We start from the raw sequence: 26190 nt of genomic DNA on the forward strand, positions 1-26190 counted from the left end.
GTCGCCTTGAAAATAAGCTTTAAAGAAGTCAAATATCAAACGATCAAAGCATGGTATTGGCCTCATTTTACAATTTTGGGTTGAAAGTGTTTAACAACTTTTTTTAAAAGTATAAACTTCGTCTAAATTTCCTATTCATTTGGGTGTTAAAAGAATATTCCAACATACTTGTACTGTTAAAGCTGGTAGGTGTTTTGCCATGCAGGTTAAATTTAAGTTTGTACAATTAGCTGTTCTTTATGTAATTTTTATAATCTTCACAATGTTTGTTACACACACACACACACACCCGCACAAACACACACACGCACGCACACACACACAGATAAATATCACTTTCATTAGTCAAAAAGGAGAATGAGACATGAGTTCAAGTGTTAGTCATTAAGAAATTTTCAATGTCAATTGTACCGACTGTTTCTGCTTTGCCATTCAGTTCAGTTTAGCACGGATAGATTTTAACCCCCATGTTGTGTTATTTCAGTAAATATTTTTCAGTTTTCTGCTAACTGGTTAGTTTAAACTATTAGCTGTGTACTCCTTTAATTCCTTTTCCAGGTAAATATTTCCAGTTCAATACCCTGAGAGGCTAAATGTAGAAAAACCAGTATTCATTTTCAATGATACATTGTTTTTTGAATGTTAGAAATTCATATCTCTCCAATTAACTTTAAGTTACTGCAGATGTGGCTATATCGGATGATTCAATTATGTTAGTGTATAAAATGAAAAATGCAAATTAAAGACTGAAAAATTTACCTTAACAAATATTTTTTACAACAGTTCTTGGGAACTGTGTATACCTTACTTTACGAACCATTGTTCTAGTACTGTCAATCAATTTATATCTCCATTCTAATCTTTAGTTTTTAGCTACAGGACATTACTTAAAAAAACAGATTGTAGGCACAAGTGACTAACTTAAATTCCAGTAAAGAGTTGTTGGTTTCATTCTCCATCACAAGACGTGGAAATTGTTAGTCTGGGGTAACCTTGAAGTCGAGTCACTGAGAAAGTGCAGTTGAGGTGGTTAGGACATCTATGTGCAATATCTTACACAATTCTTGTACATCAAAAAAGCAAGATCCTGGGCAAAATGTGTTTCCTAATTTTTACCTCTGTTCTCAATGGATTTATAAGAGTAAATCTTTTTGCCTGAAAAAAAGATATAGAATTGGTGACCTAGTTTAGGAAATGAATCTAACAAGAAGTTAGACCAGATAACCCTATATGATTCTCTTTCTGCAAGTATCCATATTATATGCTTATTTGAGAAATCTTATTGTGGGGGTGCTTCTTAGCTTCAGGTTTAAATGCACGTACCCTGAATTTCTACTGGTGCCCTGGAGTACTAGAAGCTGAAAGAATTCTTCTGGATTTACTTTACTTAGGAAGGCAGTGTGATGTACTGGTTAAGGCTCTGGACCACAAACCCTCAGGTTGCGGTTTCAAATCCTGCTACTGTATGAGCATGACCAAGTCATTTGACCTGCATGTGCTTCAATTGGAAAACCAAAAAAAATCTAACCGATTGTATCATAAATATTGTAAGTTCCCTTGGATAAAGGCATCAGGATTTTGAAGTCCTGAATTAGGTATCAAGGCAGTCTCTTCTATTCAAGACTAAACAGGTTTAATTCTCTATGTCTATCAGTCCTTAATTCCTGGGATCCAACTAGTTTCTTTCCTCTGTACAGCTTCAAGTGCACACAATACTCCTGATGTGGTTTGAATAGTTTATTTATATAGGCTAAGCATATTGTTCTTTTGTTTAAATCAATAGTTTTTATAAAATAACCTAAATTTTTATCTTTCCTTTTAATTTCCCCTGTACATTATGTCAACATTGTGTCAGACCCCTAAATCTTTTCAGAGGCTGCTTCCTTTAGGACGGTGTCTCACATCTTGTGTTTATACATGATGTTTCTTTTTCCCTTGTTTAGCACTTTGCAGTTTTCAACATTAGTCTGTATTTTCCAAGTGCTTTACAAGTTCTGAACCTTGTCTAGATCTTTTTAACTTTTTTGCTGCTTCCTCAGTGTCTGCCATTCCTCTGTGTTTAATAAAAAGTTTACTAACTGTACCGGAATCCATGTCATTAATATAAATCAGAAAATGTAACATTCCCAAGACATACCTCTGAGGGATTCCACTGATGACCTCACTCCATTCTCCTCTTAATTGTAGTCTTTGTCTCCTGTCAGTTAACCAACTTGAGATCTAGTTTTATAGGTTACCTCTGAAGCCTACAGCTTCTAAGTTTCACAGTTAATCTTCGGTGTGAGATTGTCTCAAAGGTTTTCTGAAAATCTAAGTAAATTATGTTATATGCTTGGTTTTTGTCAGCTAATTCAGTTGCCTGTTTAAAAAAAGCTAAAAGGATTATTTCACCAGATCTTCCTCTCTGTTATTTGGTATATTACTTTCATATAGGTACTTTTGTATATATTTCATATTACAATTTCCATAATTTTGCATGGTGCAGAAGTAAGACTTATTTGTTTGTAATTACCATGATCCATTTTGTCTCCCGTCATGATGATTGGAATCACATTTGCAACTTTCCAGTCCTCCGGTACTTCACCATTTTCAACTGATTGCTCAGATATTCTTAATAAGGGTTTATAAATTACATGTTTCATTTCTTTCAATACAACTGGTGAAATCCCATCTGGTCCAGGAGTTTTATTAGTCTTCAGTGTATTGATTGTTCAAGATGCCCTCAGGATGCAATTACAAAAGGTAGTTATAAATACAAATACTGTATTTCCGTGTACATGCAAATTACATAATGTGGATAGTAGTAAAGGATAATAGCTCCATAATTTCAAGGTACTTTATATTTATTTGATGTTCTCAGATAGGCATTCATTTGTTTTATACATTTTTTTTCTAATGGTTCAGGTGATGCCTTCACCTATTTAAATGTATAAAGCATTGTATTAAAAATTCATACACTCATACATTTTCCAGAACTGTTCAGTATAGGATAATATGGGCTGATGTTTATTCCACCAAAATTGCACGTAACTCAGGAACTAACACTTGATGGAATGTCAGTCTATTTCAGGATGCACTGTCTAATACACCCACCTTTACAAAATACTTTCAGAATTTCTAGCAAACCTAACAAGCATGGGATGAGAGAGAAATCAGATTATCTGCAAAGCCACGTGGACATGAAGAGAATGTGAAGTTTCCACAAAATTTAATCCTGGGATCTTGTATTTGTGAAACAGTTTTTTACTAGGAGGTAAATGAAGCTTCTGTGTGTTTGCCCAAAAGTAAAATTTACTCATCTGACCCACTAACAAACCAGAAAATCCATATACCCTAGGGAACAAATAGAAAAGTGTAAGAATGCCTCTGAATATGATAGGAACAACAACCACAGCAACATTTATTTCTATAGCACGTTTTCCTGTATAGTATGTAGCTCCAATTGCTTTACAAGATGCCAAGAATTAGTTACTAATTAAAGTTCAATAATAATAATAATAATGAATAAATAATGTACACAAAAGAAGTAGTACACCCATAAAATAGGTATATAATAAATAAAAAAAGTACAGTTCTTTTTATCTTTGATTGAATTTATTAAAAGTATGTAACATTCCATACAATCAAGTTAAACTTAACAAAACTAGATTCAATTCAACCCAACCCATGAGAAAGAGAGGAAGGCCAACAGCCAAAGTAAAACTTTAAGAGTAGTAAAGAGGAAAAGAAGTCCTTTTCCCCCAAATATAAATGTTTATTCTAAAATAATAATAATTTAAAATACATTTTTAACAGACTCTCTAAGGGAGAATATCATTTTTTCCAATTTCAAATAGTATATAACATCATTTACCCACTGACTTAAAAGAGATGGGCAAGGATTCTTCCAGTAGAACAAGATAAGTCTGCATGCTAATAGTGAAATAAAAGCAATTACAGTTTGTTTGTACTTCTCCACTTTAAGCCCATCTGAGAGTACACCAAACACAACTTTTAATGAATTAGGAGGGATTGTGATATGCAGGATGTCTGATAGGCATTTAAAAATTTTGTTCCAGAATGATGTTCATCTGGTACACGCCCAAAACATGTGGCCCAGTGAGGCTGGAGCTCGATTGCAACGTTTGCACGTTGGATCTTGCCCTGAAAATGTTTTGGACAATTTTAAACGAGATAGATGTGCTCAATAAAAGATTTTAAGTTGAATAATTGAATGCTTTGCGCATATGGAGGTAGAGTGAATTCTGTGCATGGCTGCCTTCCACTCCTTTTCTGAAATGTTGAGTGAGAGATCCTTTTCCCATTCTGCTCTGGGATCTTTAAAAGGAAGGACTTTAAAATGGTTTTATATATTGTAGAAATGTTAAAAGTAGAGAATAGAATCAGTTTTGTCAGCTAATTCAGTTGCCTATTCAAAAAAATCTTCAGGGTTTCGAAGGCCAAAAAACAACCAAGCTCCCACTGGATTTTCTGCTTTACATTAATGTTCTTAAGTAGTCAGGTATTATTTTTTAGGCGTTTGTTTTACAGGATTCAACAAGTGGGTCTCATGAAAATTTGGTGTGTCTGTTTTCATTCAGACATCACATTCATGATGCATGTACAGTTTATTACAAGTAGAACTAAAATATAGCTATGAAGAAGCCAGATTAAAAGAGTGTTTTTTAGGAGTCTGTTTTAAACGATACACAGTGTCAGCCTGTCGTATCTCTGTTGGCAAAGTATTCCAGATTTTTGATGCATGGTAGCAAAAGGTTGCCTTGCCACTTCTTTTATGCTTTTCTCTTGGAATAACAAGCAGACCACCTTTACAAGAACTAAGGTCATGACTTGGAATATAGTAGGACAGGCACTCCAAAATATAGGTGGGAGCAAGATTATTTAAGGCTTTATATGTCTTTAGTAGTATTGTCTTTTACAGTCAGTTCTAAACCAATGTAACAATGCCAAGACTGGTGAGATGTGCTCAGATTTTCTTTTTCTACTTAGGATTCTTGCTACTGCATTCTGAACTAACTACAACCAACTGACGTCTTTCCTAGGTAGTCCAGTTTGGAGTGAACTGCAGTAATTTAGTTAACTAAAAACAAAACCGTGAATTAAATTCTCACCATCTTGCAATGCTATAAGAGGTCTCATTTTTTAAATCTGGTTAATGTGTAATTTAAAGTGTAGGTCAGAGGCCATAAATTACATCTAAATTCTTCACTACTGACTTGACTTTTAATGCTTAGGGATCAAGTTTATATCTGTGGATATGTATAGGGTATCTTTATTCATCTTCCTTATTTTGAGAGGTTTCTAACTGAGTATACATTTTGCAATGCACATATCCTTTTCTAATGACTTTTATTAATCATTTGTGGTGGTTAACCCTGAAAACTAGCAAAATAAACATAAAAACATGAAAGCAACAAATACAAAAAGGTCATGCATATTTTAGATTACTAGATTAAATAAACTAATAGCTTGAATTTGTAAAATCATTGTATGATTATTGTAAAATGCAAAGGTTTTTTTGAGATAAAAGTCACCATTCCATATTATATTCTACACTGGTCTTTAATTTTCCAAATTTGTAAAGGATCATATCATGTGTGACTGTGTGGCAGGGAAGTATGACAGTGGTGAGGTCTGCAGTAGGAGTGACGGATGCATTCAACGTGGAGGTGGGATTACATCAGGGATGAGCCCTCTCTTATTTGCAGTGGTGATGGACAGGCTGACAGATGAAATTAGACAGGAGTCCCCGTGGACTATGATGTTTGCTGATGACATTGTGATCTGTAGTGAGAGTAGGGAGCAGGTTGAGGAGACCCTGGAGAGGTGGAGATATGCTCTAGACAGGAGGGGAATGAAGAACAGTAGGAACAAGACAGAATACGTGTGTGAATGAGAGGAAGGTCAGTGGAATGGTGAGGATGCAGGAAGTAGAGTTGGTGAAGGTGGATGAGTTTAAATTATTGGGATCAACAGTACAGAGTAATTGGGATTGTGGAAGATAAGTGAAAATGAGAGTGCAGGCAGGATGGAATGGGTGTAGAAGAGTGTCAAGACACACGGGTATCAACAAGAGTGAAAGGAAAGGTCTACAGGATGGTAGTAAGACCAGCTTTGTTATAGGGGATGGAGACGGTGGCACTGACCAAAAAACAGAAGACAGACCTGGAAGTGTCAGAGTTAAAGATGCTAAAATTTGCATTGAGTGTGACAAGGATGGATAAGATTAGAAATGAGTACATTAGAGGGTCAGCTGAAGTTGGATGGTTTGGAGTCAAAGTCAGAGAGAAGAGATTGCTTTGGTTTGGACATGTGCAAAGGAGAGATGCTGAGTATATTGGGAAAAGGGTGCTAAGAATAGAGCTGCCAGGCAACAGGAATAGAAGAAGGACTAGGAGGAGGTTTATGAATCTGGTGTGTGAAGACATGCAGGTGATGGGTGTAACAGAGCAAGATGCAGAGGGCAGGAATATGTGGAAAAATATGATCCTCTGTGGTAACCCGTAACAGAAGCAGCCGAAAGAAGAAGAAAGGATCATATCATAATATATGGCACAATAATATAGTGTGTACTTTGCTGCTACTTTTTGGATTTACACTGATTGTTTTTCTTTTCATCCTTTCTACAAATAGACAAGAAACACAGCTGAAACTGTACTTCCCCAGGTGGAGCTCCATGAACCCCAAGCATCTGTGGCTTACATTCCTTGGACTCAGCCTATTTCAGCTCTGCCATCTCAAGCCCTGCAGTGCTCAGCAGCTGCTACACCATTTCCGGGAACCCAGTTTTTACCTCTGCCAATTACTGTGCCTGAGCCGGCACCCCATGAACTGGAAGAAGCCAGTCGGGCCATTGGCAGCCTGCCAATTGAGAAACTTCTTCAGGAAGATGATGATAAAGACACGTATGTTTCAAGTCCTTCACTGTTTATTGAAGGTTTCTAAGAAGTGATAGATTTTCCATTTTTATTTCTTTTATTTGTTTTGTTTTGTTTATAGACATGTCTTATACTGTGGGGTACTTGGTATCTTAATTGTGCACAAGAAAGACCATTATTGTTTAATTGTAAAATAACAACAGAAACTATTGCAAAATATGTAATTTACACATAACATTACATAGCTTTCTCTGTACATGGTGGTATATACCTTATATATATATTTATATATATATATATATATATATATATATATATATATATATATATATATATATATATATTTACTGTAGCAGTTTCTGACTGTATCAGAGACTGGTGTAACAAAATGAAACACTATTCCATTTTCACATTATTATGCCTTAATATCCAATCATCATACACACATGAAAAGTGTGTCACTGCTTGCTGCTTTTCTTTGGTACAAACAGAGAGTAGAGTGGCTGTGTTTACTCCTTGATAACAACAAGAGAAACTGACTGCTCAAGTTCCAAACTTTACCACTGTGACCATAGGCACACCAAGTTTTTACATGTGTGTGGAGAATGCTGTACAGCCAGCCCAAACAAAATTATCACAACCATATGGATAATTATTGACTTACCTTCATATGTTAGTTGCTTTTGTTTCATAGATGTTTGTGTGACATGAGGTTAGGCTTAAGCCAGAGTAAGTCATGCTCTAGTGCCAATTTTGTGTACAAGGGGGAAAAATGACAAATGAGCTGCTCATCTACAGGGCACATGCTTTTTTGTGTTTTTTTCAATAAATATCCTATAATAACTTCTACTAACTATGTAAGAAAAGCAACAAATATTTTTGAGAATTTTGGAATCCATATGAAGATTGTAAACATGATTAGATATGGAATTCAATTAAAGTTTTTTCCTCTAATGTAAAAGTTTGGTTAAAACAAAAATCTACAACTGCCACCTTTTTCTAATAGCAAGAGTGCTTAACACTGCAGTAGGTACTACTTAAAGTCAGTATATAGTAAATTAATAGGGGGTTACAATGTAATAGATGGTAGCATGCAGTTTATGAAAAATTTGCTTTACACTATTTCTAGCAGCACCAAGTAATAACTACAGCAACTGGACAACCAGGGTGTGATTTAAAGGGTCAACAGAGGCAAATTGTATACCTAAACTTTTTTACACCCTGGCTTTCCCCAGGCCATAATATAATGTAGAGTAAATTCCAATGCAGCATTTACTGACCTTTGATCTCAGCAAGTTATAAGCATGTCACAAGTGTTTTTTACACACAATGAGAAATTATTGATGGTTACCACAGTTCCGGTAAAATTCCCAAAAGATTAAAATACTAATATAAAGTTCAGTTCTGAAACATCAAGTCAGTCAGTCATCGTCAACCCGCTATATCTTAACAAAGAGTCACAGGGGTCTGCTGGAGCCAATCCCAGCCAGCACAGGGAAGGAACAAATCCCGGGCAGGGTGCCAGCCCACCACAGGGCACACACAAGGGACAATTTCAGGATCGCCAATGCAAATAACCTGCGTGTCTTTGGACTTTGATAGGAAACCGGAGCACCTGGAGAAAACTCACGCAGACACGAGGAGAACATGCAAACTCCACGCAGGGAGGACCTGAGAAGCGAACCCATGTCTCCTTACTGCAAAGCAGCAGTGCTACCACTGTGCCACTGTGCCGCCCAAAACATCAAGTAGTTTTCAGTAAAATGTTCAAACAATTACATCATTTGGAATTTGACAGCTAAACAACTTGCATTTTTTGCAGAGTCTTTCCATACTGAATACCATCACAGATGCTTTATATTATTACTATTATAGCAAAAAGTCAATTTATTAAAAAAGGCTTAATCATACAATCCTGTTTTAATTGCGTTCTGCAATAACCTGGATATGCCATCTCATTACATCCCTCTTTCTTAGTGCTTCTTATTGCCTTTCTTCAGTGCACATTCCAGCCCTTTGGTGGATGACATGATGCCTGGATGTACAAACATACACCTCACAGTTTGCTATCTTACCTTAGTTCATCTGACATTCCCACCCTCTTCTGGATGCCAGACAACATTACACCCAGCAAAAGCATGAAACCTGGACACATGTGCTGTCACTCTATATATAGAGAGATTAGGCTGATACAGGGTGACTTGAACCATTTTGAGATACAATTGGTTACATTTCTTTTATTTTTTCAGTTTGAGGAGAGGCAGGAGAAGCTACTTGCTCATGGTCACACAGTGTGAGTAATCGGATTTGAACCCACATCTCTCTGCCTTATACGAATCATTTTTTTACAGCTGAAGCACGCGCAGGTTAAGGGACATCCATAGTAATCTGGAAGTTGGAGATAAATTGATGAGCTTGTCACTCTTTGTTTACAGTTCAGCCACTAAGTAACTTTTTCAGTGAATTATCCACTTTTGTTTTAAATAGAAAAATGTGTTCCAAGCAAATGTGTATTCAAGTTTCAAAGCAGACACAGATGCCCTAAAATTGATTTGTTTTATATAGGTTAGGTTTAGTCATCTAAAGGGAATTAAAATACAAACCAACCAGAGTAGGTTGTGAACGCATTTCCAAAACCCTTAATCTTAAAAATAAATAATAATTCATTGCTGACATCTTACATTGTGACACGAGAATATTAGAACAAAATGGTTAGTCAATTAGTATGTATCTTAAATGGTGCTTTTTGTACTGTTTTTTCTAGGAAAGTAAATTTATCTTATATGACCTGAGGGTTGCTGCTTCGATAATTCTAGTAATTAGAATGCTAACATTATGCATTCTCTGACTAAAATTATTTTTTACAAACCAGTATTTTGATTTTTGTGTTTTTCTTTTTTTTTTTTTTTTTACGTAATTTCATGAATGAACTTTACATATATGTTTATGTTGTGGTCGTCTGAGGAAAAAAACGAGCCAATGACTGCAATTAATGCTGGGGTGCCAACCCGGCTGTCCCTGTTTGTTTCCAAAACAAAATAAAACAAAGCTTGATGGTGCAATTACTAACAGAAATGTCACATTCTAGTGTCCTAACAGATAACTGCTGCCTATTAAGTTTTCTTATTAAGGTTTGAAGGAATTCCGTCTCTCTTTCTGTCCTGTCAAGAAGTGATGTCTCCATCTGAACTTTTATGGTCCTGGGGCTAGAAGGGGCAGAGTTAGTTGCCCTCATTGTTTGGCTTCTTGGATCTGTATAGGCAAAGGAAGACGACCCAGTTAGCAGCAGCACACCCTTTTGGTGTGACAATGTATATTGTATATGCAAAACAGCATCACAAAATATCTAATTCTAGCACAGTTTTCTACAATTAAATGATGTGTGTTAATTAGTGCTTTCTTTTACTCGGCCTCTCTACAGCAGCATCTCCATAACATTATTTCCTGGCCATTGTTGCACTATAATTTTACTACTTGTAGCTCTTAACACTTGAACAGATCTTGTAGTAACTTACACTTGTAGAGACATAAACCTGTACACAGTTTAATTTATTTCCATGTTATAACTAGCACATTATTTGCTAATTGTATGTACACTATAGTCAGTTAGTTATTATGACACTTCTGTGTTAATGTTATATATTGTCTTTTTAGTTATTCTTGTGGTTGTGTCCACTATTAAAGGCATTACATAGAATTAAGACTGTTTTTTTTTTCAGAACATGTGTCATTCAGTTTGGCAAGAATGTAATACATACATAATATGTAGCTTAAATTCTGCCTCTAAATCTTTTGGGCTTTCCCATTTTTCCTTATCAGGATTTACTTTAAGAATTACATCCAATAACCTATCAGATGCTACACATTGCTTTACAGCCTTCTTAGCAGTGCAAAGTACAAGGAGGAGGAGGTCTGGAGCATGCACTGATAGAGTGTGTTGCCATACCCACAACATGATCCCTAATTAGGATCTAAGTACAGCTGTAGACAAACCTTTTATATACTTTGAATAATTAGTCATTTGTGGCATGGTGATGCCTTGCTCCAGTACCCAGGCTCTGATTCTTGTCCTGGTCATTGTCAGACTTTGTTTGGAACTCCAGTTTTCTTTGTATATACCACTGATGTCCTGGCTGGATTGTTTGGCTGGTGTCAATTGGCCCTGTATGAATGGTTATAGATGTGTGAGCAAATGTGCTCTGTGATGGTATGGCAACTAAACCAAGACAGGTTTGTGCTCTGCTCTCAATGCTGCTGTTATAGAATAGGGTGTTCCATGCACATATAATTGAGTTAAGTAAATGGATGGATGGAAGGTTGACACAAGTAACTGCCAACATGTTAGTCAAGTAACTTTGGCTAGGGAGTTCTACTTTTATTAGTATATAAAATAGCAGAATTAATGCTGCATATATTATTTTGTCATTGTGTTAACACTGATTTCCATGCTAGATTACAGGATAAAAATACTTCTCCATGTTAAAAAAATAAATGAATCACGTTGAAATCCTACCCCAGCTCAGAAACTGACAAATCCCCTAATGAACATGTATTGAATTCTGTGATAATCCTCTCATAAAAAAATTCAAAAGTACAAGGTCAGTTTCAGTACACAAATTTTGTAACCACATTTAAGAATGCATTCATGAGTTCAGAATAAATTCACCAAAATATAGTTTGTTTGTTTTTTTATAAGATAAGCAAGACAAATATTATGAGGTGTTAGGCTGTTCTGCTTGGTTTATGTTAGCTTCATTGGTGTTTCAGATTTATATTTTTAATGCTACAAAATATTTAAATTAGGGCTGTCAAACAATTAACATTTTAAATCACAATCAATTGCAAAACTTCACTCAATTAATCTTTATTATTCACTTGTTTAATCAAGGCAGATCAGTATTGTCTAGTAGTCCCCAGTAAATGCCACTGCTGTGCAACTTCTTAGCTGCTAAACTGTGAAATTTGGTGTCTTTTATATAAATCATTGATATGTGGCACAATTTTCTCATGTGAAGGTAATGTGTAATAATTTTTAGACCTCACTGAATGACTTATCTCTACTTTGTGTCTTCAATTATTTTTTGAGGTCTGCACTCTGATACAAATCATTTTGCTTCATTCGGATTTTGCTCCTTAGACTTTTTAACTGAAATACATGTTTTGCTCTTAACCAATAAGACAAGGTCATTATACTTCTGTGATACTTAAATTTGTTGACAGTGTTGGCCTTTGAGCTGTCTGGGAGAGTTTCAGATCTGAAGCAACCATCATAAATGTTGCCTTTTTAGCCATTGCTAATAGAATAGCTTAGACCAGGGAGTTCACAAACTTTAAATCAATGCCTCCCAATATGTTGTACTATCTAGTCAGGAGCCCCACTAATATAAAGCCAAAGCGGAGAAGCAGTCATACTGCTTGATTTTCTATGACATATACTGTCTGTGATCCAATGTCACGTGATGCCTATAAGGCCAGGTGATTTGATTCTTTTTTCTTGACATGCCACCTCTAAGAATTAGAATATTCAATTCTTACTAGGAACAGTTAAAAGTGATTATTTCCTAACTCACACCTTTCCCTTAATATTGCAATTATGGATTTTAGTTTTTTTTATGTACATGAAATGCCTTTTTAATGTATTATTTTTATGTAAGAACAGTAGTATGATTTGTTAGAGAATAAATATTATCCATCCATCCATTATCCAACCCACTATATCCTAACTACAGGGTCACGGGGGTCTGCTGGAGCCAATCCCAGACCACACAGGGCGCAAGGCAGCTTAAAATTTCCAAATTTTCAATATGCAAAAAACTATACAGTTACATATAAATCCATATCAAAAAAGGTAGAAAAAAACTTCAAGTTATTTATGACTGCAGGTCACATACAAGGACAATAACTCAAAGTCAGCCCTGAAGGTTAAGTGTCCTTATGTTTAATAGGGTCATTTATTGTTAATGTCGGGTTCTGGTTTTGATAACTTTAAGCACAATTCTGCTTCTAATTTCAGCCATTTCCTGTATTTATTTTCAAAGGAAAGTTACCAAACATTGGCACCATTGTCAGAAATTATAGTTTTCCACTGTTTATTAATATTAATAACACTAAAATGCAATGACAGATACATGTACAGTAGTCATTATTAAAAATAGTTAAAATTTGTCTTTGTTAAGTCTTTGTCTTTGTAACGACGTAGAATTTGTACATTCTAGCCGTATTGTGGCTAAAGCACGCAGGATTAGGTGGTATGCCTTGGAAAAATGGAAAGTGATATAGACATTGTTAGTAGAATACAAGTAATGAAAATGAAAAATGAAAAATAACCTGCTGTATTGTTGAAAAAAATTTTACACTGTACAAAATGTCCATATGTTTTGATTCTTTTACTTTTAACAAACATTTCAATTAAATCTGAAATTTCATTTATTAGTTTATGTGTATAGATATACTATATAGTAGTGATTAGCTATCATTAAAAGAAAAAGTTATTACTACAATGAAAAGCTGAACAAGGGAGGGTGACTAGAAAAGTAGGTGTATCACTCAGACAGTCTTTCTATCCATACATACATACATACTGTATGTATGTACATGTAAGTATATGTGTGAGAGTATGTGAATAATACATACTTTGAATTCAATAACTGCAATGACAAATGTAATACTAAGTTTTTTATTTGAATGTGCAGCTACAGGTTCACAATCACTTATATGAAACCCTCATTGCATAGTGTGTCTAAAAAGTATGGAATTTGGCAGGTTTCTGAACAATGCTGTACAAGTACAGTATATGGATTCATGCTATTTGATAATGTGTTTTCAAAGTAGCACACCATTTAAATCAAACATATATGTAGTTTTCTTTGATTTAATCCACAAGTTGTAATACAAAACAATTTGTTTAAAGGTTTGCTTATATCAGCCATGAACACGCTACACTGGCCTCAAAATGCAAGTTTAAACAAATAGCATGCAGCAGGCACGTAGTATGAAGAAAAGCAACATTAGGACCTGTTCATCCTGTTCATGAAAGATAATGTGCAGTTATACACATGCACAAAATTAGATCACTTTTACATCAATCCGTTCAACAGCACACTTTGGAAAGCTATTTATGAATCTTCAAGGCTTTTTTGTATCTCTTGCTGACTTGTCTGCATTGATTGCAAATATACCACAAATGATATACACACATCCAAGGAGAGTTTGGAGGAGTTACTATTCTAACCTTAGTGCCTGTGTTCTGGCATCTCAGAAAACTATAAGAACTACATTAAAGTAGCTGTGGTTTGAAATTGATAGAATATAAAAAGAAAAATGTTACACAAAACCGAAACTGTGAAATTCACGTGCTAATCACTCAATAACTAAACTAACTTTACAGATTGGTATATTGTAAATCCAATGTGGAGAGCTTGATCCTTGGCAGATAACTTGGCAAAATGTCTATGCATGAGGGAAAGTAGCCTGACACTATGTCTATACTTTTAGAATTCCTTCTGCTTGTAAAGGCCTGATGTCGCATAGGTAGTGGTAAGTGTTGGGAAGGCATAGCTGTAGCAGTCAATGGGTTATTGGATGGATTGTGACAAGTCTTTCCTCTTAATTTTACATCATAGTGACAATATTTAGTTCTTTGTTACATCTTTACTTGAGTTAGTGCCTCAAATGAACACTTTAGTGTTTGAATTCCACTTCAAATGATAAAGATGGGAGTTCTGTTATAAGGATGGACACTGGGAAAGTCAAAGTGACTCCATCTGTTTGACCATTACTGTATATTCATGATTTATTTCAGTCTCTAACTAACAGGTGGTGTAGCAGGTTACATTATTGGCAGTGGAATATATGTGACATAAGAAAAAAGCAGTAAATGTATGTCAGATCTGGTGATGTTATACTGTAAATGTAATTACAGGGTTTATATACTATTTTGACCACTTCATACATACCTAAAAATATCTTGAATTTATTAATGTTAATTAATGGATCTTTAAGCAGTGTTTTTATAGTAAATGATACCAAGTATCCCTGAATTGTCAATATTATTAAATTAACTAATGTTATATAGGCATATAATATTTATATAAGTAGTACTTATGAATGTCAGTTTAGTAAATAAATTCAAAATGTGTTATAAAAACTCATCACATGTGTTCTTTGCCTATTGATTATACTGAAATGTGTACTTTTCTGGATTTTTCTGCTTTAAAACCCAGTGTACCATAAATCATTTTAAATACAGTTTTGTTTTGTATACTTCCCCAAAATGTATTTAACAGCTACATTAAACATCAGCAGGGCTTTGTTTCTAATACAAAGTAGCATTCAAATAAACTGAATTTCAGTTCAAACAAAATTTTTTTTTTATTTCATCGTTCGGGGAATGGTGTAGTCATGATGAAAATTTTAATAAGTAAAATGAAGCTTCCATTTTTTTTTTCTTGAATCACTAATGGAAAAATTGAATCACATGCAGTAAAATAACCCACACTTTTAAGGAAATATCAAGCTCTTTATCAGTCAAAACACATTATAAAATGAAAGTAGAGTGAAACAGGAAAGCTATATTAATTTATAATAAAACATGAAGCAGATGGCTTCTGCTAGGATTAGGAAGGGCCAAGATCTCAATAAACATATTCAGTTGAATAATGAATAATCCAGGAACATGATATTTTCAAAAAAAGAATGATATTAATATCTGAAAATTTTAAAAATGTAATTTATTTTTATCTTGAAATAATTAAAATACAAAACATAAAATAAGCACACTTTAACATATATTAAAAAGTAGGATTTACAATAAAACTTACCATAAATGGAAAAAGCCATGCTAAAATCCATGTACAAATTCATTTGTCAAAACTAATTAATATAATTTAGCCTGAAAGGAAAGCAAAGCTTTACTATGCAGCACTGGGCATAAGGCAGGAACCAGCTCTGGGCGGGAAAGCAGTTTTACTTAAAAATAAAAATGTAAAAGAAATTTGTGTTACATCTAACAATCATACAAAGAGGCACTCTGCTGTTTTTAAATTGAACTAAATAAATGTGTTTGCTTAAAATTACTGGGAACATTCATTGCTCCTAATTGTAACCATATTATCCATTTCCCAATCATTTTTGTATTTCTGCTCAAAATTTACATGACATTTTCATGTTATTTTATTTATGTTTGCTGATCCCCTTAATTCTTTGTATTTTCATGAGAGATAAAATACGAGGAAAGTCATTTGGTGTAAAGCATAATCTAAACAAACACATTTTCTTTACATTTTCAGTTGAACACATAAAAATTAGGTGTTTGCATAGAGTAGCATTCCTCTAAATATGTATTCCCTGTGAGGTGCTAAATTTAAAATTGCAAAACGTTAAAAGGCACACATTTTATATCACTTAAGTTAAAATTAAAGTTTGTAAAAATATATACAGTAAATAAATATTGAAATGCTTAAGTTAAACTTGAGAGTGAATTTATTATCCTTAACATTTTGGAGACAATATACTACAGGTCACCTGTACTTTTTAAACAATCATTTCTTAATTACATTTTGAAAAATATTAAATGATAATGTCATGCAAAATCTGCTAGGCAATTTGTGAAACCTAAAATTTACCCTCCAATGTTGTTAGAAAGTCAAAGAATGAATGGGATTTGCTGCCATTAACAACTCAACACATTGTGGTTAAATTGTCTTTTTTAATTTAAATATTATCCAAAACTTGCCTAAAATATACCCAGAAAGAACAAAACACTAGACTGCAGATATAATAAACTTGCATACACACAGGGTGGTATTTGCAGAAAAACCCAGTAAAGATATTTCATATGCCTGTTGTTGCCTATATTAAATGAATATTTTTTTACATTTTTTCTTTGTCATTTTTATAAACAAATGTAAAAAATGTATTCTATTCTGGCTTGACAAACTTTTTATTAATAATGTAATATTTCTGAATTTCTTTCTGGGTGATTCTGCATGAATAAAGCTGTATTAATTAATCATCATGTTAAAAAAATAAAATTCTGACTTTAAATTGTACCGCATCTTGTTTATGTTAATGCTGAGAGTGAATGGAGTGTATATTTTATGATGACATAATAAAGCTGTTACTACAAAATACTAACAGGAACAAACATTGAAAATGCCACAAGTCCATTGCTGGTCATATATAATATAATATAATATAATATAATATAATATAATATAATATAATATAATATAATATAATATAATATAATATAATATCAGCTCAGGTCATGTTGGGGAGCATGCAACCCCTCAGGCAGACAAATGGCCTAGTCCCACCATCCAGAAATGACCCTTTATCTGCCGCGGCCAGGTGTTAAATGGGCATCCCCATGGCATGGTCCAGCTACTCTGATCTTCAATAACGAGGATCCTGTGAGCCGGATCACCCCTGGAAAAACACACCACAAGGCCATAGTTCCATAACTTATGCTCCCTCACAATGCAGGTAATGTGCCTCATTTGGGGCTCTATGAGCAACTGCTCATTCAACACAAAGTCAAACCAGAGGTACCCAAGACACAGTAGCAAAGGAGTCCAGTCTTCGTCTCAGGTCATTGGACAGCGTCCATGTCTCTCAAAAATATTGCAAGATAGGAAGCACCAGAACTCTAAAGACTTGGACCTTTATCCGTTTGCAAAGGAAAATTGCCACACATCCCTATCCAGCGGTCTCATGACCCCCAATGCTCTCCCAATCCTTCAATATAATATAATATAATATAATATAATATAATATAATATAATATAATATAATATAATATAATATAATATAATATAAAAAATATAATATGGGTTGGTACCCTGTGCTTCAGAGAACTGGATTAAGAGGGTTTTATATTGTAGTGTTTTAATATAAAACATATAGTCATGCACTTACAAAACTGCTTTGTCAGTCTTAAGGAAGCCTAGAGCCTACTTAGCAAGCAACCCAATGCGTTGTTTCACAGCTCCAATGGACTGCTTTTAAATCCTGAACTAGTCATTGTCTGTCTGGAGTTTGCTTGCTGACCTCATATTTTTTGTGGGCATTATTTATGTATGCCAGTTTCTGAAAAAGTGCTTCTTATTAGTGACTTTAAATTGGACCACTGTGGATTGGATGTGTGCATGTGTGTTTCCTGTGATGGACTGTCATAGGCTGCTTCTTGCCTTGTACCTAATGCAGCATGGATAGGCTGTGGTTCGCAGGGCAGCTGAAGAGAACTGAGCAAGTTTGATAATGGGTGGGTGGATATTATAACATACAGTTCTGGACTTCAGGGTTTATAGAGCACACATTTTAAACTCAGACTATTGATGATACAGAACTACATTGCAACCCTCACTAATCCATTATGGACAATAGAATGCTTTAAACTATCAATCCATCCATCAAATGCAAATATTTCTATAAAGGGTTAATACTACCCTTCTATTCTGGAAGCATCAGGCACCAGGAAGAAGTCAGTCCTGTGCATTGTGTTAATCTTTCATAGGGTACACTCATCAAACCCACTCATTTTACTCCATTTTAGAGAAATCAGTTAAAGTAATGTTTCATATGTTTAGCATGTGAAAGGAAGCTAAAACTAAAAAAAAATAAAACAGGGAAAACCCAGGCAAAAAAGTAAGAATGTGTAACAGTGCCTTGGTAGGAAATCAGATGAGCAGTAAACACCTAGTCATGGTGCCCCCTTACACATATTTACTAATATTTCAGGAAGTAAATGCAATAAAAGACAGGGAAGAAAGATGCAAAGATTATAGACCAGTAACACTATTAAAAAAAAAAATGTCCAAGTTTGAAAATACCCAAATCTGGTAATATGTTTTGTGCTGAATCCAAATATGATTTTAGAAATTCTTATTCTGGTAAAGTTTTTGAGCAACATGCAATTTTGGTTTGAATATATATATATATATATATATATATATATATATATATATATATATATATATATATATATAGATAGATAGATAGATAGATAGATAGATAGATAGATAGATAGATAGAGAGAGAAACATCTCTCTTAAGACTCCAGCTGTAGTCCGCCAGTATGCTGGCACTCCATTTGCCTTTGTAACACTTTTCCATATTGAAAATATGCTGATCCAGGAATTTCCCACAGTCATCAATTACTGCACCAAGGTTTTCTGAAAAGTAGTCCAAGTGGGAGTCCAAGAAATTAAATGACATACTGCATCCAATTTTCTGTAATAAACTTAATCACTATTTTAATATAGTTTTAAACCTTATGAGTTTCCAAACAAGTTGTGCAGAGACTTTTGAAGCTCTGCCAAGCAGTTTTCTCAACTTCATTAAAGTTTTCTTTTAATCTGTAATTTTTTCTAAGAACCTATAAAATGTATAAAAATAAAAACAAAGTTTTTCATAAATCTAAATTTAATATGTAGAAGAGAAAGACAAACTTTCATATGATCAACAATTGGTCTGTTTACAACATTTTGTCTTTCCTGGAACAAGTGAGGTACGTCTAGAAAACTCTTTCTGAATGTATTGGTTCCTTTCGTTCTTATTGTGACACTCACAAAACAAACAAACAAACAAAACAAGCTATAAAATGCTATTTAGTATAAGTACCCAGAGGAAACTTTTAATGTAACAGTGGTTGATATTTTACAAATACTAAATGACAAAAATATGAAGGTGGCATCACAAGAAAAAAAAGCCTGATAGAAAAAAAAAAAAAGCTTGGAATTAGTTTTATAAAGTATACTTAGAACTTCTATCACAACCCTATGGACAAATTGTTGTTGCTCAGTGTAAGCTATTATTGCCCTGTGTGAAACCTTAGTACACCTTTATTACATGATAATGAATATGCCTATGCAAAATTTCCACTAAAACATGTTCACATCCACACTCAAAATACCAGAATTCACTGCCAGACCAACTTCCTGCTACTGGCTCTGAGCTCTCAGAACTGAGTGCAGCTTTTTAAATATCAGAGTTGCAGTCTTCTTTCAAATGAGAGCACCTTATAGAAAGCACCATCTCCTGGAGACTCTAAGGAGAATCATTCCCATAATGTACCTGCAGCAAACTTATTTAAGCGACCAAGCTCCCATAACTTCCACTGATCAAGTTGCCTTTTTTAACATAGAGCTGCGAGAAATGCAGAAATAAAGAATGTGATTCCTTGGGAGAAGGCCTTGAACCCTCCAGTTTATTTCTCGCCATTGCCTACATATGCTGGGAACACACAAAAAAAATTACATGAGGACATAATGTTCTGGGTTAATTTCTTTTTCCAAGTCAACTTGTGACCCTGAGGTAATCACTTATATTTTCTGTGTCCCCCACTGTAAACAATGCATATGTTAAAAAATTGTGAAGTATCTCGTAAGTCTGCCATATTATTATTATTATTAATAATAATAATAGGTTAGGAGCAAGCACTGATACAGTGCATTGCCGCACCCGCCACACGACAGACCCACTCAGGATCCAAGTGCAGACATACAACGGATGACACCTCAGCACCACACTAGTTCAGATGGAGTGGAACAGTGTGAGGTTTTTTTATGATGGCTGGAGTGCCAATTCTGCCACCAACCCCCAAGTTTTTCCCTGCAGGTTGGAGACCCTACATGCAGAGATGGATGCAGATTAATGTCATACTCAGGACGGAACAATTGCAGGTTAAGGGCCTTGCTCAAGGGCCCAACAGAGCAGATAATAATAATAATAATAATAATAATGATGAGGGGGCTACAAGACTTTGCAGTGGTGAAAACCACTGTCTCATAACCCGAGGCACTCTTTGTATGGGTTTTCCACCAGGAACTCTGATTTCCCCATACAAAACACATATATAGAAGATTCTGAGCCGACCCATTGTGTGCAAGTGTAAGTGTGCTCTGTGACAGACTAACGAAGAGATGGTTTCTTCCTCATATGCAAGTGTTGACAGAGTTTCATAGCTCCTGGAACCATGAACTAAACAAAGAGTGTTCTGAAAATTAACAGATAAATAAGCAATGAACACAGTTAACATAATCTCATCTAATTGCAATATTAAATAAAGCTGAATTTAAGAGCTCTTAGTGTTTGATCATCACACTTAAAGGTTTGTTATACAAATACAAATCTGGTTGAAAACCAGTCTTTTTTAACTGCACCATTATTTAACTGATTGAGAGCTATGCAGTTTCACTAAAGTTTCCCAGTAAAATGACTGCGACCAACAGGTGGTCACACTTGAGTCGATCCCAAATTCAGAAATGACCCAAGGAGTTAAAGACATAAGAAAAATGTTATTAATTATAAAGAATAAAAAATATACAGGTTGGTAGAATCACAGTACAGTAATCACAACCAAAAACTATAAATCTACAGTCTCTCAGGGCACCTAACTAGGAAGACATGACTCATATCTGCCTATTGCACTTACCTAGTTATACTTTAATGAGTCTCATCCTGATCAAATTTTCCACCCTTTCTTTTTGTTCTCTGGTCTGTTTTTCTTATTCCAATCATGGTATTGTTGATCGTAATCCTCCTGTCTTTAGTTATATTGAGCTAATCACCAGAAGGGGCTTTTAAGCCCTAGCCAGAAACTGTTTCTAGGTCAGGACCTAAAGCCATTTCTAGGATTAAGAATGATCTTGAGTATTCATGGGACTATCCTTCTAGAACTCCCCCTAGTGACCCATGGTCTTTGGGATATGCCAACCCCAAGTTATTCTTCTATAATAAGGAGTAAGAGAAAGGACCCTCCTATAATGTGTTACACCTCCCTGCTACTACTTAATGCTATGGTTTGTGTCAGTGTTACAGAATAAGTAATCTGTAACTCTATTGCAGCATTACAGCATAACACCTCTGTAGGTGGTGACCTGTTGTTACCAGCAAGTTGTTACTATTGCCAGTTCACTTTCCACAAGAAGATCCTACAGTACTACCAAAACTATGGTTTTGCCATTGCAGCTATGGTATCTTTCGTGCACTCTTTGACATGACCCATAATTGCTGTAACAGTTATGGTTATTTGGTGCAAATGCTAAATTCTGAACTTTCTACTTTACAGTACATGTCTTCATTAGAGCTCAATTAAGAAACAGTTTAATAGAAAGAAGAAAATGCAGTTACCAGTTTATGAAAGTCTCTATGTAAAATTAGGTACATAAAATATCCCACCATAAGTACTCTTATCCATCAGAATTCATTGGCTTGATAAGAATAGGATTACATGCTTATTTTCAATGTGGCAAAGTGGTCTCAGAAGTTAAATACTGGCATAAAATTAGATAATGACATTTATCTGGCTTTATTTCGACAATCTTGAAGCAAGAATAACTGGCATTACTTTGTTGTGGCCTGTGCAATTAAAGAAAAAACTATGCTTTGGCAACACCACAGCATTTTTAAAAATGCCATTTTGTATTTACGTAATTTGGGCTAATACAGATGCTATTACTCTTCTCCTAGGACTGTGATGGGTTATTGTGTACCTCATTAATCCTTATAACCATAATGTTTGCAAATATGTGCTCCTGCAAGGTTTACCCATGTCCAAGGGTATATCAACGATTAGCCCTAATATATGACTTCCATAATAGTTCTAAATAAAACTAAGAAAATCTACAAATTAGCAGAGATACCATAACCCACTCCTGGAACTAGTTCTGGAGGTGTGCTCATGCTAAAAAACTTGTGGAGATGTCATTAAGGCTCAAAATACACAAGGAGAAGAGTGAAGCTGTGTGCAGTGCTAGTTTGACATATCCAGATATAGTAAAACTTGCCAAAGGAAACTGACTCCTACCATGAAAAATGTAACATATCTCACCAAAAATTAACTAGTGTCTGTGTACAATGTTGGAAACTGCCCCCAGGTATATTTGGGTACAATTCTATATACAGCATTGACTCTAAAAGTAGTCTTCCTATTCAAGGCACGGTTCTCTCCTACCTTGGAGTTGTCCCATGTAACAGATTCAATGTTGTTGTGGAAATACTCACAAACTCCTGGATTGGAGCCATTCAGTTGGAGTTTGTACCAGTGGAGAAGAAGATTGCCTATATGTGACTTCAAATTGTAGAGAAGAAGGCTTTCATGTTGCTTTCATATATGAACACTGAGTATTTAGGTATGCTGGAAACAAATAATGGTTGTCTTTGTTCAGAATGAGTTCAGCTGTCACTTTTAGCTGAGCCTGGCTGACACATTATGATTCAAGAAGGATAGATTAGACATTTCCAAGGCTGTTCTTAGCAAGGATTGGAAAACATGATCTCAAATGACCATAGAGAAAATAGGTGGAAGGAGTGATTGGAGGAATTCCTAAATCTGGTGGAGACACTCTCACATGAAATCAATACAAGAAGTACTATTTAGGGAAGTGTCTATTTCTTTGATAGAGTGTGTAAAAAAGTCACATGCTGGCAAGGCTTTAGGTGTAGAAAAAAATGCTACCATACATGCTGATAGTACTGGATGCTATGTAGATGGTTTGGCTAACATGATGTGAATGTGGGGACAGTACCTGTATACTAGCAGGCAGAAATGGAGGCTTCCAGTTTTGGAAAGGGTTCTAGATAGTGTGTTCCAGTTACTGGGGGGTAATATTAATTAGTGTCCATGTGAAAGACAATTCTTAAGTTGAGTGTAATGGAGAATTTGTACAATAGTTAAACCTCAGATCCAATAGAAACAATACAGATTCTACCGTGGATCACTTCTTTGTCCTTGCATGATATTTAAAAAGTGATGGAAGGGGTCAATCTTGTTTTAATGTGTTTATTAATTTGGAGAAAGCATATGATTATGTAATCTCTTGTAACTTGAGTCATATCTTAGAATCCAGGACCAATGCTGCATTCCTTTTAGTTCAATACTTGTAAAGCAAGCGCTGTGTTCCCATATAGTACTTAACTCCACTAGGGGCCACCTGTTCAGTTTGCAATTTTCATGGACAGAATATCAAAGGGTATTTCAGGATTGCCTATTATCCACTTTGAAAATCTAAGGTTTAAATCTTTGCTTTTGGCAGACAGATACCAGAAAGATTTTCATTTGGGTGTAATGGAGTCAGGATGAAAATGTGCTTTTCCAAATTAGAGATTCTCTTTCAGCAAAGAGTGACCTGCATCCTTCAGGTAAACACATAATTGTTTCACAAGGATGAGGTGTTTGTGTTCCTCAGGTTCTTGCTCACAAGTGACAGTAAAGGTGATTGTGAGTTTAATTTAAAATCAATGTTGTGGCTGCAGTTTTAGGAACATTGCACTAGACTGGGGTGGTGAAGCAGGAACTAAGTCTGCAGACACAATTACTGGTCTCTCTGTGACAGGGAAACACTCTCAACAATACTGGAAGACCTCATAATAGAGCCACTGCTTCTGCAGATTGAGAAGAAAAAGATGTGATAGTTTGGGTATGCATTTCAGATGCTTAATGAGAATGACCCACTTGCAGAAAACCCAGAACATTTTATATATATATAATAATTCTTGGATGAAGTGGAAGGTGGAAACTGTTACTAAGTGTAGGGAAACCTGGATTTGGCAAACTCAACATGTTGCAACCACTACCCTCTCCAGGAAAAGCAAGATGACATTGAAGTGTGAAGTGATAAGATATCTCATCAAATATGAAGTTAATTATAACCTACAAGCCATCTGCTAATGCCTTTCAGTGCCTTAGATTATAATCTTATACTGGTCCCCGTCCCCGTGTCTGAGCATAGTTTTCACTTTCTACCCATATCATCATGCTGTTTTTCCAGGTACTCTGGTTTCCTCCCACATTCCAAAGATCTGAATGTCAAGTGTACTGGTAATTCGATATTGAAATGGGATGCATATGAATGTGTCCTTTGATGAACTGGTCTTCTTTACTCTTATGTTTCAAAGATAGCCTCCATTTGTTAAATTACAGAGCTTGTACTTTAAAGATGTTATGGTAAATTTATTGGTTCACTTGCAGGAAACAATGATACTTATATATACATTTTAAGTTTTCTAAAAAAGCATGAAGATAACAAACAATAAAAAAAGAAACACTTTCCCAATACATGCACACTCCAGAACAGGACTCTCTCCTTCTTTAAAATATGGAGTCACATTGCTGGCTTCTTTTTCACAACATGGAAGGAACACATATAAGGCTTCTTGGGTGACTTTTTTAAATTTAGCACTATTAAGCAGCTCTCTTCGGTTTTGCATTAAGTTTAAGACACTGCTCAATCCCATTCCTTCAGCATAATATCTTGTGTTCAGTGCAATTTTTCATATTGATTTGCTTTCATTTTCTTTTTTGTTTTTTCTCTTTTTCTTTCAAATTACTGTGGTTACCTTTCAGGGATCATAGGGTGCTGGATTTTTTCAGCTGGAGCTGCATAGTTTTGAGTGGGAAAAAATTGAAACAAAAGTGCATATTCATGATTAACAAATCAAAAAAACACAGTTTTTCCTCATTTTATTTTCAAGGATAAGGAAGTCTCATCACTAAACTGGAATTCAGGCTGCATATATACTGGAATTCAGGCTTGCAGCACCCAGCACAAAGATAATGTTATATTCTGTAAAAAATATTTTTGTAGGTAAGAAGTTACATCAAGCATATCATGGAAACTTAGAAAAAAATAATACAAAGCTGTTGGTTATTTTAAACATTTTAACAATAAGTTAAATTACTCAGAGAAGCTTACTTATATTTACTTATATAGAGGCTTACTTATATTTCACAAAATTTGGTGGTGCTGTGCCCACTGACCCTTAATGCAGAAACTCCTCTGACTACCAGAAAGAAGCAATTTGTAATTAAGAAAATTACATGAGTAAAAACCTGCTGCCTCAAAGTAGGGTGTTCATTAAACTACAAGTACAGCTAATAACCACAGTCAGAAGTCCATTATAGGAAGAATAAAGTATGTATCACAGCTTATGAATGGCAGTTTCACAGTGCAATCAGGAGAAATGAGATGTAAGATTCGACTTGTATATTAGAGACAAATGTGTTTCGTAGAAGGACATTGGAAGGGAGACAAAGCTAGCTCGATTTTGGGAAGGTTTAAACATTAAATTGCAAGCTCCTTCATGTCCATCTCACTTGTGTCTTTTTTATTTTAGGATCTTACATATCTATACGGCTAAAGGAATGAGAGAATATGCCATTGTTGCTGCAGAGAAAATGAGAGATTTAAAATGCCTTGATGCCAAGGAGCACCATGGAAAGGTACCTGAATATTATTATAGTAATGATATGTGGAGAAAAGAAACATTTATCCTCAGTCTCTTTAAGCAATATTTCATGGGGAAAAGACTA

At 34.9% G+C, this 26190-nt stretch overlaps 1 protein-coding gene across 1 annotated transcript in view; it reads left to right on the forward strand.

Moving 5' to 3' along the window:
- LOC120534916 (NF-kappa-B inhibitor delta-like) overlaps positions 1-26190 on the forward strand; it is a 181030-nt gene that overhangs the window by 67054 nt on the left and 87786 nt on the right. Inside the window, exons 5-6 of the mRNA XM_039762421.1 lie at positions 6634-6905; positions 25995-26100. Coding sequence (XP_039618355.1) covers positions 6634-6905; positions 25995-26100 — 378 coding nt within the window. The remainder of the gene's footprint in view (positions 1-6633; positions 6906-25994; positions 26101-26190) is intronic.

Source organism: Polypterus senegalus, chromosome 9 (assembly GCF_016835505.1).
Source record: "Polypterus senegalus isolate Bchr_013 chromosome 9, ASM1683550v1, whole genome shotgun sequence".
Taxonomy (NCBI): domain Eukaryota; kingdom Metazoa; phylum Chordata; class Cladistia; order Polypteriformes; family Polypteridae; genus Polypterus; species Polypterus senegalus.